General features: G+C 37.5%; 1 protein-coding gene across 2 annotated transcripts in view; it reads left to right on the top strand.

Annotated features, from left to right (window-relative positions):
* The first annotated feature begins 7,498 nt into the window (after positions 1-7,498).
* LOC103150468 (E3 ubiquitin-protein ligase MIB2-like) overlaps positions 7,499-14,532 on the top strand; it is a 32,273-nt gene continuing 25,239 nt past the window's right edge. Inside the window, exon 1 of one of the 2 annotated variants that reach the window (XM_016680723.1) lies at positions 7,499-8,103. In XM_016680723.1, coding sequence (XP_016536209.1) covers positions 8,094-8,103 — 10 coding nt within the window. In that variant the 5' untranslated portion in view covers positions 7,499-8,093. Of the gene's footprint in view, positions 8,104-11,080; positions 11,186-14,532 lie in introns of those variants that run through there. The other variant, XM_007570101.2, reaches the window with a different exon arrangement.

Genomic DNA, 14,532 nt, shown 5'->3' with positions numbered 1-14,532 from the left:
AAAAATGTCTTCAGTTGTTTTTTATACATAAATGAAAGCATATTTCAGAATATTTACAAACATTGAACACATTTTTTGCTTTACATCTGATCAGTGCTGTGAAAAGTATTAGCACCTTAGAAATGTCTTCAGTTTTAACTTTTTGTGCCACATTTGCTTATTCCAGAATAGTTTATATCAAACAAATGCCAATATGAAAGAGTGTCGGCAAATTTAAAAACAAAAACAAATCAGTTGATTTAGTTTTTTTAGGTGGAGGTGAAGAGGGTGGGGGACTGTTGCAAAGTATCCTGGTCCTGTGAAATTTGTAATTAACTTTTATTAGCCATTCTCAAACTTGATTATTGACAGACCTGGAATCACATAGATTGAACTTCATTGAAAACATCAAGTACAAAATACCTCAAAGCATCACTGGAATATGCTAATTTGAAGAAATTCAAAAATGGATGAGAAAATCGACAGGTTAATCTACGAAATAAAAAAAGAAAAATTAAAATATTCTTTAAAAGTTAGCTGTTTTTGTCACTTATTTCAAAAAGTGAAACTCAAAAATTAATTTCACATGGAGTAAAATATTTCAAGCTTTTATTTCCATCAAAAATGATTGTGGCTTATTAAAAACCAAAAATTCAGTGTCTCAAAATTAGAAAGCTGTGAAAATTGTTCAATATGGCGCCACACCAGAAGCAGCTAATGGATCAGTGGGCTTCACAACCACAAGAAACACCACCGAATGGACAGACGTCCAGTCGGTGATGGTTTGGGCTGCACGTCATCTGCTGATAATTCACTTTCTGAAATGAGCGGCAAAAAATGTTGACATTTTTAAAGGGCATGACGGGTTTACCAAAATTACTCCAAGAAGCTGCCAGAGGCTCATCCAGCAGTATGATGGGAAAAACCCAGAAGAAAGCAAGACAAAAATGACTTTGTGAGAAACTATTTAATACATGGAGAGTTCAGAGGTCAAACCCACTGCTGATCAAAAAGGCTGCAAACACGTCTCACATTTACCAAAAACATGTTGATGATCCCTTTGAATCATCAGCATGTAGAGTTAGAAGTGAAACATTTTGGAGTTCTTTGCTCTAATTATTTTGTCTTGGCTTTGGTGGCGTCCTGCTTGTGTTCAGTTCAACAGCCCTTCCTGTCCAGCTTGTAGAAAGTCGTGACGTACATGCCTTACTCGTTTACGAGAAAAACATGGCTCTTTTCTTCTGTTGATCAGTTTTGTGAAATTACACCTTTATTGCGATATTAAAAGATAGTAACATCATTTCATTTCAAATCTACATTACTGTTTTTATAAGGTATAGTGGACCCGGTAATATAAAAAGCTTAAGGATATACACATTTTAATATAGCATCGCAGTTTAATTGAAAACTAGATTTACCAATAAAGAAGAAAAACAAAAACATGTCACATGTCAGCAGGGGGCAGCATTGAACCACCACTTTGGCAGCTGTTCCATGTTTGAGTAATTATATGTCAAAATATCTAATATCTAAGTGAAATATCTGCAACCAGATATTTCATCTAAGCCGTTTTAGTGATTTGGTCCCAAAGAGATCAATATTTGTATTTGCATCACTTTTTTATTTTGCAGTCATAGAATTGCTGTCTCTTTACAATATTGCTGTCCTCAGACGCCTTTTTCATTCATTATTCAACAACACGGTTTTCAAAGTTGTTTTGTAATCTTTTGTAGAGTACATCGTTTCATACATTTACCTTGTCATGTAAGCGACAGTGTTGAAGGTGAAGAAAAACTGGAGATCTGATGTGGCTTGTGCTACATTTTGTAGAAGCCACATATCAGAAAACAACAGACATTATAACCATTATGTTCATAATTTAGCGTGACTCATCAAACACCAGATCAACTCTGGCCACGGATAAATTATTTTATTGCAGTACAAGCGGTCAGAATAAGCTGACAACCATTGTCTCTGAAATACTGTATATTTTTAAAATTGTTAATTGACTTTAAAAACTGTATCTCACTTACTGCCACCCCTACCAATCCATTCTGGGTAAATGTAACTAAGTGTTTAAATTTTATGTTTTAAAGTTTTTCCAAGTTTCTAGAAACTACTAAGTTGTAATCCATGACTTCCTGAGGTACAAATATGATGTATGATGCCACTGACTGGCTGGATAAAGACCCACCACACACTGTAATAGACAGAAAACTGTGGATATGAAGGAAGGCACAAAAACATCTCAAAAGTTCACATTTGGAGAACTTCAGCAAACATTTTGGGATCACTGAGTCTCTATGACAACCAGTAGATGCTATCTCTAAGTCAAATGTTTGGATAAGAGGCATGCCAGAACATGAAAATATACGCTATTTGCTAAATTCTTGTGGGATTTTAACTGAAACTGTGTGGTTTAGTTACGATAGATTGATGGAAATTTTTTTTGGGCAGCAAACGGTTCAAGTAAGTTGGATATGAATATATAAAGGAATATGTTGAAAAACACCTAAAGCCCACTATTATTTTGGAGTCTGTGATGCTTTGGGTCTGTTTCTCTTCCAAATGTTCTGGAAATCTTGGCACTATGAACATCTTGCAATACCAGGAGATTTTAAACAAAAATCTTGAGGAGTGTGCCAGAATACCAGACAAAACAAAACAAAACAAAACAAAACAAAACAAAACAAAACAAAACAAAACAAAACAAAACAAAACAAAACAAAACAAACAAACAAACAAACAAAAAAACAACAACACAAAAACAAAACCAAACAAAAAAACTGAAAATAGGTCATCGGGTCTTTTGGAAGACAAAATCCATCTCTTCCATCTTTTTTTCAGTCCTCAGACATCTGCTCTTTAGAAAACATGTGGTGAGATGAAGACAGGATAAAATGAGACTGGAGAAGAAGGTTTCAGAGAAGAAAGGACTTAGAGACATTTCACAAAGCAGAATGGTCAGAGATTGTTCTTTCTGTGCTCAGACTTTATCATATGAGTACTCGTCTACTAGAAAAAAACAAAACAAAACAATATCATCAACAGCAAAAAAAACTGTACAGCTGGGGTTCCAGCATTGTGCCATCAGTGAGGTGATTTCAATTGGAGACATAAAGGGCTTTATAAATAAAACTGATTATTATTATTGTTACAGAATTGTTACTAAAATCAGTTGTTTCAACATTTAGGATTTTCCCTGCACGCAACACACGTACTGAAAATAGAGGTCGGATTTCTCTCTAATTTCCAGTGTGAGATAATGCTGCATAAGCAAAAATGCAGCTTTATCTGGTCTTTTAATGTTTTGGCTCACATCTTTACTTGGGGTGCCAATTGATGTGAAGCTATAGATCATATAACAAACTAATAATACACTAATTACCTCAATAAACATACACAAAGCAAATATTTTCATTTATTTGCTGTTTCATTTTACATATTTCTAATAAACCGCAAACGTTGCTAACAAAATCTCTACTAAACCTGGAGATCTATATTTGGGTACTTTTAATTAGCTGTCATGAATAATTGTGCTTCTTACGAGCAGCCAGTGAAGGCAGCATGACCAGTGACGCAATGCATGGGCGTGTTGTCATGGCTGTGTGCAGCAAAACCTCTCATAAATACATATTTATCCTAAAACAAATCAAGTCGGGGTTATTAGTTTACGACAGTATGGAGTTTCATCTGACTGCAAAGTGAGCATTCTTGACAAGGAGCCGGTAAGTGGACACACTGCGAGAGAAGTTGAATTTATGGCAGAGCAGCTGTGCCAAACAGTAGTTAGCAAGCTAGCGTCAACCTTAGGCGTACAGCTACGTACAGTCTGATAATGCTTTGAAGCGATGAGAAGTACAGCAGAGTGTCAGCATCTACGGCAGGCATGAATATGAGTTTGTTTAAAATGTGGGCTGCCTCAGTTAAAAAATGTTAAAAATGTTAAAAAATGACTCACTATGACAATCCTAATAGCGACGTATTGTTGTGGAAGCTGTTTCTTCTTCTGACCGCTAACGTCAGCTGATACATTTAGAGATGCGCCTGTCTGTTATAAATGCTCATGACTTTAAGTTATGTGTTGAAAGGGGGTATATTTACCGTGTGCCTTTGACAGTGTCAGTTGGATGTAATGGGAAAGGTGTTGTCTTTGCCTGAAGGCGGGCTGCATGTGGGGTCATACCTGTCAGGACTGGCCAAGCTGCATGCTTCTGCTTCGAGCTTCTCAAAGACGTGCATTGACTGTCACCTGACTGAAAGTGGGGAAAACCACATAAAAGCCCAGATTTTTACAAAGAGAATCCTGGACTTTACAGAGGCTATCGTCATCACATTTGGGGTAAAACTGACATTTACAAAGATTGTCGCCTCAACATTCAGGACCCAGGCCTGCTCAGCTGTCAGTTTTTTTTTTTGTTTTTTTGTTCTTATTTATGAAGCCTGGATCATGGTCATGGGCTGAGATGGAGAGTAGTTAGTAGAACCTGCAGTGGAAATTTTAATATACATTTTTGTTTGCAGTTTACCCTTTGTTAATGACAGTGAGCAGGAGGAACTTGGCAAATTTGAAAGAAAAGTGTGAGAGAGTTTTAAATGGAAAGTGAGACTACATTTCCGCTTTATGTAGGATTACCAAACAAGTTATCTCTGGAACGGGTTCAGCATATGAGCGCAAAATGTGTGAATGAATCTCAGAAGAACAGCTACAAACTTTGGGAAGATGCTGGTCGAATCTGGTAAGACAGCGTTATGAACCACAATGAAACATGTACACGGGGGTGAAAAGCCGATCAGCAAGGAAGAAACCATTACTTTTGCTCTCAGGGACAACAACTGAAATTTCTTTACATTGTGTAGATTATTACAAATATAAAAGTGCTTTTAAAAGCAGCTATACCAGTTTCCTTTAAACTCTGAGCTGCTGATAGTAATTATGACAAACATTTTTTTTTCTTAAGGACTATAATAAATAGAAGTAAGATAAGTATGTACTGCTGGTCATTTGATAAAGGTAGTAATTTTCAAAGCATTAACCCCAAATGTTGATTTCATTTTGATCAACCCCTCCAAAAGTATGTCAAAGTACGAGTTGTTGTTTGATGTGTTTGCATGCCAAAATTGGTGCTGATTTATAGTTTTGTTATTTTAAATAAATAGCGAATTTTACCATTTTATTTTGTTTATTATTATTATTAAGTATTTGATGTGCTAATCTCTGATCAGAGCATATCAATTGGAAACAACTTGACTAAAACTAAAATGTAGACATATTCTTGGTAAAGAGAGTTTTACTGCATGGCAAGTGAATTATTATACCAATCCATAAAAGTACCCAAGCAAACCTTTGTGGATGCAAAGCTAAACAGACCGATATTGTAGTCATAACTGTGACTTCATACATTTACCAAATAATAAAAATCATTATGACTGTTGAAAGATAAAAGCAAAGGCTTCATTTTCAAAACTGCTGGTTTGTCTTAGTATCAAGAGTGAATCAAGAATGAGTTTAGTCTAGTTTCAATATCTGCACTGTCTCTGAACAGAAGAAGGCAACTTACAATCAGTACAATTTTGTGTTAGTTTTCATTCTAAGTGAAAACATTAAATGTGAAAACAAGTGACTATGACTGCTTTATGCCTGAATTGGCTCCTTGTGAGAAAACAGGAGAAAGAACTGATGCTCCTGAGAGTTGAGAGATGCCAGTAAACATGGAGTTAGCTGCTTGTCAGGATGTTATGGGTTTGACCCAAAACATTGTTGAGAGATAATATCTTTGCTAGCATTTTTGTTGCATCAGATACGCGCTTTGCCTGGTGCTATTGTGTTGTGTTCTACGCCCTGTTCTGTAAAAAGGCTTGTCATGCTCTTTATAATATAAACCCAGTTCTAATCTTGATGCTCATTTTTGGGTTAGTCACCATGAGGAAACAACTGTAATTGCCTAAGGGTGATAAACCAATCAGTTAGTCATCTTTCCTTTGACGTGGAAAAGCTTGGGTTTTTTTCTTTCTGCTTGTTAAATGCATCGTCACTGAAAACTCCTTCAGTTTTCAACCAGCAAATGCATCAACAAACAGCGTTGCACTTTGATGCCCTTTGTTTAGAGTTGAGTAAAAATCGGATAACGGTCAGGGACGTATGTGTGGAAGCATAAATGGAGATACTAACTTCTCTTACTTTTTTAGGAAACTTGCAGCATTTTTATTTTACGTCAAAATATTTGACGTTAAATATTTATTAGTTAAATATTTAATGGGCATTTAATCAATATCTTAAGTCTCTGTTTCAGAATCAAACTTTAAGTCTATGATTAATCGTATGAAGTAACTGGAATTAGATTTGAACATTTCTCAAGTGTAAATAAGTATTTGAAGAAGAAATTTGAGTATAGAAAAACATTTACATCTGCTCTTTACTTCATCATCTGGAAGCTAAAGGCAACTTCATTGATTCATACGTTTCAGCCAGAGACAATCCAGCGCTTGTACCAAAAAGTTAAAAACAACATACGAGATTCAGAATTTTATAAAACGAAAAGGTTTTTCACATTGATTTTTATACAAATAACGTCATTTATGTTTTTATCCAGCTCATTGGAGTTGCTTTTAGTTTTTAGGCTAGAGACCTCGAAAAGTCCTTGGAAGTCATTCTGCCTTGCAGCTCCCTACATTGAAACTTTTTTTAAAACTTTTTATTCATTTCATTGGTATTTTGCTTGGCAGTAAGCCTCTACCTTTAATCTACCCTCTGACTCTGATGACAGACATCTGCTGAAATGTTTTTCTATTTTTAACCGTGAAGCGGAGAAGAGCTGTGGGACTGAAGGCCTTCCTTCATGTGTTTCACACCAACATGTCTGTTGCATTGGACAGCGATCGCTTTGTTCACCAGATTGCAGTGTGCCGTAATAAACTTCATTATGAGCTTGTGTCTCAGCCATTTCCTAAGCGCCCATTCATTCTTTTGCCTATGCTTGTCCTGCCAGTGCCAGCTGTATAGATTCACATGTGTTTGCCGGGATCAGCAGAACGCTGCGTCGTCTGTTGTTTTTTTTTCTTTTTCTTTCTTTCTTTTTTTGTAACCATATTGTTGTCTCTTGCAGCTGTGGCCACATTAAAGTAAATATTCTAAGGCTATGAAAGCTTCGGGAAGCATGCAGACGGTCTCCCCCTTTGCTCTTCCCTGGCTGTGATTTAGGGAATCAGCGGACGTAGCAAAATAAAAATAAAAAAATTATTATTTTTTAAAGCCTGAAATTGAGAATTGTGGCAGGTGTCCATTCATCAAATTTGCCTCCAGCCACACCCCTTTATTTTCCCTAAAAAAAAAAAAAGGAAAAACATCCAGACCATGCCCCTGTAATGTGCGCCCCTCCCCCCCTCCCCTCTTGTCTTCTGCTCGCTGGCTGGCAGTAGGGCGAATAGTGTCCCCACAGGCTACTAGAGGAAAGGGGGGGAGGCTGTACATCTTTATGCAGAGCTTCTTGATGCGCATGTGTTTTGCACATATTGGCCCATAAAGGCAACGCGTCTGCTTCACACGCTCACACCGCCCTCCCCGCCCCCCCAGTGATGGAATACAGCATGCACAGAGCAAAGCCCACTGGCCCAGTTTTATACGAAAGCAGCGGAACGTCAGGCTGAACGCAGCGCTCTCGCTCTCCTCCTCCGTTTCCTCCTCCTCCTTCTCATCTACAGTGGTAATCCTTGCTGACACCACGCACAAAGGACTAAATGCCGCCTGCATCCTCCAGTAGCCTTCTTCTTCTTCTCCCAGCTCTGATCCTACACGGCCAACCTGTCTGTCCATACGTCGGAGATGTTGTTTATAGAGGACTTGGATCTATAAATCACATCCCTGGAATGCTGGCCTGTCTCTTCTAATCCTCCGCCTCTTCCTCCTCCTCATTTGTCGACCGGTTCATTCAGGGAGAGCATCACAACAGAGGCTTTTTTTCCTACTTTTTTTTTTCTACATTTCCCATTTCTTTCCTGGACTACAGGTGGCTAATTTTTTATATATTTTTTTAAACATCTGATGGGTTCATGTAGCTAAATATCGGAGCTGCATCCTTTACATCCTGCTGTTGTCGGTCTCGCTGCACATCTGTATGCCAACAGGTAAACCAGCCAAACAAGCACATGCTTTATTTATCAGGTGATGCAGTGCGAGTCGTTTCGCTCCATGTTGGTGATTCTCTTCTTATATTTCAGTTTGTTTTTAAAGCTTTTCTCAATAAAAACGAGACTTTACCGGAGCGGCATGGACAGTGGAACATATCCATCTTCTACTTCCCTTGTTGAAAAGGAATTATTACTATATTACACATCAGTAGTTGTTAAGGACGTGTCTGCAGGTGGGGCGATGAAGAGCGAAGGCGGCATGCGTGCAGCTGGTGTCAGTCCATGGCCATGCCGCTGCACATGTTGCTGTGGTTTGTAGTAAAGCGAGATGATGTGCCAAGTAAGCAGTTTGTTGTTTGCATTGGCTGTAAGTGTCGCCATTTGTGGAACAGAGCAGTGCTGATTAAAGGGGGTTGGGGGAGATGGGTTTGCTTTGTCCCAGTTTGTACCTGATGGTGCTGCATTGAGGTGATTGGTACTCGATGCTGGAGTTGACCCTGTAGTTTTGTTTCACTGTGGGGACTCTAAACATGAATCAGCAGACGCTTTAACAGGTTAACAAAGGTGAAGCAGGCCTTCAAGCCACTTGAAGGTTTACATCACAACAAGAGATGAAGATTTGAGGTTGACAATATGAACATAAAGTAGTGTAATCAATAAGTAGTATAGATGGCTTTTCATTCTTGAAAGGTTTTATGTTCATGTATCCAAAATTAAGGCCTTAGTACATCTTCAATTCATTAAAAATAATGTGAGTTGGCCTTAAATATGTTAATCAGAGGTCTTAAATTTATCATGACATTACTATTTACTCTTGTTTAGTTTATTTTTCTTGTGAGACTTTCTTGTCAGGCAAAAGTTTGAATCACACTCAGACATCTTCATTACATTATGTGACTCCAGGTGGTTGAGGCTGCCCCTAACCAGCTGCTAATATACCCTTATTGGCTAGCTAGCTTGTTTGCGTGCGTCTCTCAGTGGTAAGTGTAAATTATTGCCAGTTGGCTGGAGAACGCTTGTCTTCTGTTGCCAATCCGTGCAGTGCTAAGTGCATTCTGGGCAAAAAAAAGCTTGGCTTCTCTATAAAATATGCTATTTTCTTTTGTATATTTCTGTCATGATTCACATCTTAAATTTTGTTCATCATGGTCTTAAAAAGGTCTTAAATTTGATTTGGGGAAAACTCTGTTTCAAATTCAAAAAAGTCTGGTGTATACTGGCATTTAGACCCATTTGATGTGATGCCCCCACATAAAATCCGGTTTAATCTCTGGCATTGATGATTATCCAACCGAATACACCTGTGTGAACTTTAATCTTAGTAGGGAACATTAATCTAATGTAATGCATCATGGAGACCAACGAACCCAGTCTGGGAGAAAGTTGTGGAGAAGCTTACAACAGAGTTAGACTATAAAAAAAATCTTCAAAGGTTTGACAACTCATGGCAAACTGTTCAGTATATCATCTAAATATTCAGTAAAGCATATGGCACAAGTGTAAACCTACTAAGACATGGCTGTCGATCGAAGAAATACAATGTGGGCAATGAGAACATTAATCAGAGAAGCAACCAATGGGTGTGTCTGGTCAGATGAGACAGAAGTCATTCAACCTACAATTCATAACATTGTTTGTTGTGAGTCAAAGCTTATTCATGTTAGACCCAGACCTAAATCTACCTCTGATTTAGGGAAATGATGCTTACAGGCATTTTACCTGCAGTCTAACTGAGAGTGAGTTGGTTTTGCTTCAACTTAAAATTCAACACAAATATTTAAAAATGTATTGCTTCAAGTAATATAATTATAGTCACACAAATAATTAAAGCAAGGTTTTCATCCTCTGTAGCTTAATCTATGAATCGGTAATGGGATTTTTCAACCTTATTACAATAAAATAAATCATTATTCTTAAATGAAATGGTTGCACTCTATTTCCTTCCATTTCTACAGACGCTAACAGAAATCTAGAAAGCCAGAAACGTCAAACAGCAGCAAGCTGCTCCAATCTCAGCCGATGACGTCATAAAAGCTACGGCAGGCAGTGAAGGTCAGAAGACTTTACCAGATACCATGTTAAAAAAAACAACCCTCTCCCAGCTTACTTCAGTTTATATTCCCCCCAAATTTATCAGAATAAATTAACTTCAACACTATTTAACAGTATTCCACAGGGAACTTGTGAACATGCTCTCCACCTTCCCCAGCCTGTGTGGTTGTGGTTTTTCCTCTGTAAGGCATCAGGCCTGTCCAGTTTTGTGCAACAAATTGCTGACAACCATGCCTGCCTCAACCTGCAGACTCGTTATTGCATCAGTCTGTTATGTGATCCCAAACTTGTGCAAGTAATTTTGGGTTACTACATCACGTTGGGTATTACAAGTTGGAATGAAAACATTTGGTACCTAATTATCCTGAAAACGATCATAAAACCAGGATTTCAGTGCCAGTAATAAAATGATTGATGGCTATGTTAATTTACAAATTGATGATTTTTTTTTTTTTTTCTGGTACAGATTGAAAGATTAATGTGCAAGTAGCAAAATTTGGCACAGTTTTAAACAATGTTTTACACAAATTCTGACCCAGGGCAGACTGTCTGGAAAGCATCTTGTTCTTTTTGTTATTTTTTGTCATAGCAGAGTCGTCTAACGAAAAAGTAATGCATTTACCTTAAACACAGTCCTCTCAAAGAACTAGACCTCTTCCATTATTTGTCCAGCTTTAGACAGGTTTCATGTTTTTCTTCTCTTTCATTCTCACCTAGATAAGTAACCCTGCTTGTATAGTGCTTGATCAGCATCTGCCAAACAAGCAAACAAAAAAAAAAAAAAAAAAAAAAAACGCATCAGAATGGAAAACGGTATGTTCCAAAGCATGGATCAAAGTTCACCGCTAACCAAATACTAAGATTGTGCCAGAGAGGGTTCAGTCCCCTGTTCAGTTTGAGCGATGGCTCCACAGAGCTGCTGATTTTCAGCTGCTTCTCGCAGCCCGACAGACGCAGTGATATTAGTGGGATTGTAAATCCAGCAAGGCTTCTGGCATGTTCAAAAGTGGAATGAAGATCATGGGGAGTGAGTACGATAATTTGTGATAATGACTTAATCTCGTCAAGCTTCCATTGGGTACTTTTGGGGCTCAGCGGACGTCTTTGTGTGTGCGTGTGTGTGTGTGTGTTTTTTTTAATATTTGCTCTCAAAAGGCTCTGAGGATTATGAGTGAATATTAAATCTTTAGAGTTTTGTTGAGATTATTGCACTTTAAAAGACGTCTTTTGAAGTAATCCCTGATGGATGTTTAAATATGGCAATGTAGAGCATCAGGAATTAATTTGATGGTTGCTCAATTACACGTTATTACATTAATTTGTAGACTTAAAAGCTGTTTTGTGGATACAGTCGACAATGTTAAGTTTATAAGATAGCAACTTGTGGAGTTTTATGCAGGCAGAAAATTGTTAGTACACGTATTATTTACTCTAGATTCTTATTGATTTTATTTTTGTCCCTTCTACTACCAGATGTGTTCAACAGGTTCCCATTTCTGCAGTTTTTTACTAATTTCTTTATAAAAACTGCAGCAGTTCTAGTTGAGTACAGCAATAATCAGCTGTGAAAAACTATTTGCACCCTTACATATGTCTCCTGCTCTTGTTTTGATGTATTTTTTAAATGTTTCAGGTTAACAAACGAATTTCAGTATCCTGTAAGAATTTTGAAATGTTGCAGAATTGTTAATTCAGCCGCACTGCATTGATTTTCAGTATGAACGGTCTGCAAAGTGTCAAAAGCAGCTCAGTTGGATTTAAGGGCTCCATGTTGTTTCTTTTTTGAGTCGTTCAGTGGTGTGCTCTGGACAATTGTCCTCTATGGAAGTGCTCTTGAGTGTAAAGTCACAAACCGATTGTTTGGTATTCTCCTTTATGATTGCAATAGGGAGCAAAATTTATGATTTTTATCCATTTCTGCGAGTCATCCAGAAGTAACAAAGCAGTCCCAGACCATCACACCACCACAACCATGTTTGACTACATGTCTGTTTCTGACATGCTGTTTGATTTTTTTTTTTCTTCTGGATGTAACAGGACAGACGCCTTCCAAATCCTCTACTTTTGTGTCATCAATCCATAGAATATTTTCCACAAAATCTGGTGAATAATAATGTTGTTTTCTTGCAAATATGATGCAAGAAAACATTTAGTTGCATTTACTTTCATTTTTTTTTTTTTTTTTACTTTACAGAAAGAAAGTCAAGATCAATAGACTCTTTGAGCATTTGCTCAATGTTTTGTTTTGTTTTTGTTCAGCAGTCGTTCTCTTGGAGCGCTCCCATGGAGGCCGTTTTTGCCTCCAGTCTTTTTGAATCATGAACACGGACCTTAATTGAGACAAGTGAGGGTTTAGATGTTCTGGGTCCTTTTATGATCTCCTGGATGAGCCATCAATGCACTCTTGGAGTAAATTTTGGAAGGTCAGCCACTTCTGGGGACATTTACCGCAGTTCCCCGTTTTCTCCATTTGCAGATAATGGTTCTAAAAAAAAAACTTAGAAGGAACTTTGTAACCCTCTTCAGACATTGTTTCTTATTTCTTTTTAGCTCAGGGCATGATGTGTTGTTTTTTTGTGATCATTTAGCCTCGTTTATATTAGCAGACGGGTTTTATTTAAGTGATTGCTTGAATTTATAGGTCTGGTTAGTGCAACTAAAATAAATAAAAAAAAGTGGTTAATTACATTTTATTCATCATTTAGGAAGGAGGGCAGATGCATTTTCAAATACGATCAGGCTGATTGCTTAAAAAGGTTATCTTTATTTGACCCTAACATTTGTGGGACCAAAAGCAAAAAAGGGCTCCAAAAACAGAGCTGGGTTTCCATTCTTCTAGGGAACTTATTCTTCTCAGATTTATTAAAGCTTTCAAACATGGATGTTTGAACCATTTATTGATTCTAAATTAGTTCCACAGTATAGCAACAGTGAAATATTCAATCATTTCTGTCTGCTGTCATGGATCCTCTTTAGCAAAAAGCTCTGTCATTGTGGCACTGGTGACATCACAATCCCACTGCAACACCTCATCTGACAACCAGTGCAAACTTTAGATTTTACATCAAATCATCACGCTCTGCCACATTTGAAAGAAAATGCAGGTCGGGTTTATACTACAGAAACAGATTTCTCTTTTGTACAAATTAAGTGCTTTACAAAAGTATTCACAACCCTTGAAGTTTTTGGATTTTGTCACGTTACAGCCAAAACCCTGAGTGTCTTTTATTGGTATTTTATGTGGTAAACTTGTGTCTCATTGTGATGTAAAGGAAATGATTAATTTAGAGAAATCATAATAAAATCTGAAAATGTGACATGCTTTTATATTCTGCCCCCTTAATTCAATAATTTGTGGAAATACATTTTATTGCAACTACTTGAAGGCACACTAGACTTCATGATGTTCAAATACTCTGTAATAAATTGCTGAGAACTTTTTTTTTTTATTATATTTGTCCTGAGATTAAATTGCAGGAATATTCTGTTTGCCAATGAGTGACTTCTGAAGGCAGCTTATTGTTGCTGAATTTGATTTACGGATATTGCAGTAAAGGTGACTGACGTCAGAAAAACGGATGACACACTTTCAGTTTTGCATAAAAATACAGATGAAAAACCATATATCATTTTCTTTCTACTTGGGCAGAAAAATATTAAAGGGCGGGGGTTTTCACCTACAACCAGTCACTGCCCGACTGTTAGTTACAGAACTGTGAGTGTGTGTCTCGATAAACTCTTATTAAGCTGTTTTTTTTTATAGATTGACATTTTAGAAGAAAAAAACCTACATAGTATTTGATGGTTCAAGCTAGGCATTTCTGTTAAAGTATAATATTTATGCAACGCAAGTTGCTCTGTGGTGCAGTAGATCCAATTTTGAGTACCGACATCAACATTGGAAAACTTTTATAGGAAGTGGGTCATTCCTGCAGAGTTTTATTATTTATTTTTTAATCATTTACAGTTGATGTAGTTGTGTTGCTGAAGCACGTGGCGTGTAACGCCGTTTTGAGCATGAGAATTGTAATTTTCTGTGACTTTTCTGTCTGTAACAGAAAATACTTCCTGGTTCTGAATACATGCGTTTTGTATTGTAGCTAAAAGGCTGATTTTTGCGAAGGCGGTTGACGGTGGCATCGGCAACCAGCCCTCGGCAGTGTGTGACGGAAGCCAGCCCATCTGTTATTGCAGGCAGAGAGCTGTAATCCCGTATGTCCTAGCCCTTTGTTGCAGATTGGCAGTGACATTTCATCAACACAGGTGGCCTAGTCATGACAAGCACACACACACACACTCACACACGCACGCAGACACACAACACACGCGCACACACACACACACACACACACACACACACACACACACACACAC

This window comes from Poecilia formosa, unplaced genomic scaffold, assembly GCF_000485575.1.
Source record: "Poecilia formosa unplaced genomic scaffold, Poecilia_formosa-5.1.2 Scaffold255, whole genome shotgun sequence".
NCBI lineage: Eukaryota > Metazoa > Chordata > Actinopteri > Cyprinodontiformes > Poeciliidae > Poecilia > Poecilia formosa.
The sequence above is the reverse complement of the archived record's forward strand: the minus strand, read 5'-3'. Positions and strand labels throughout refer to the sequence as shown.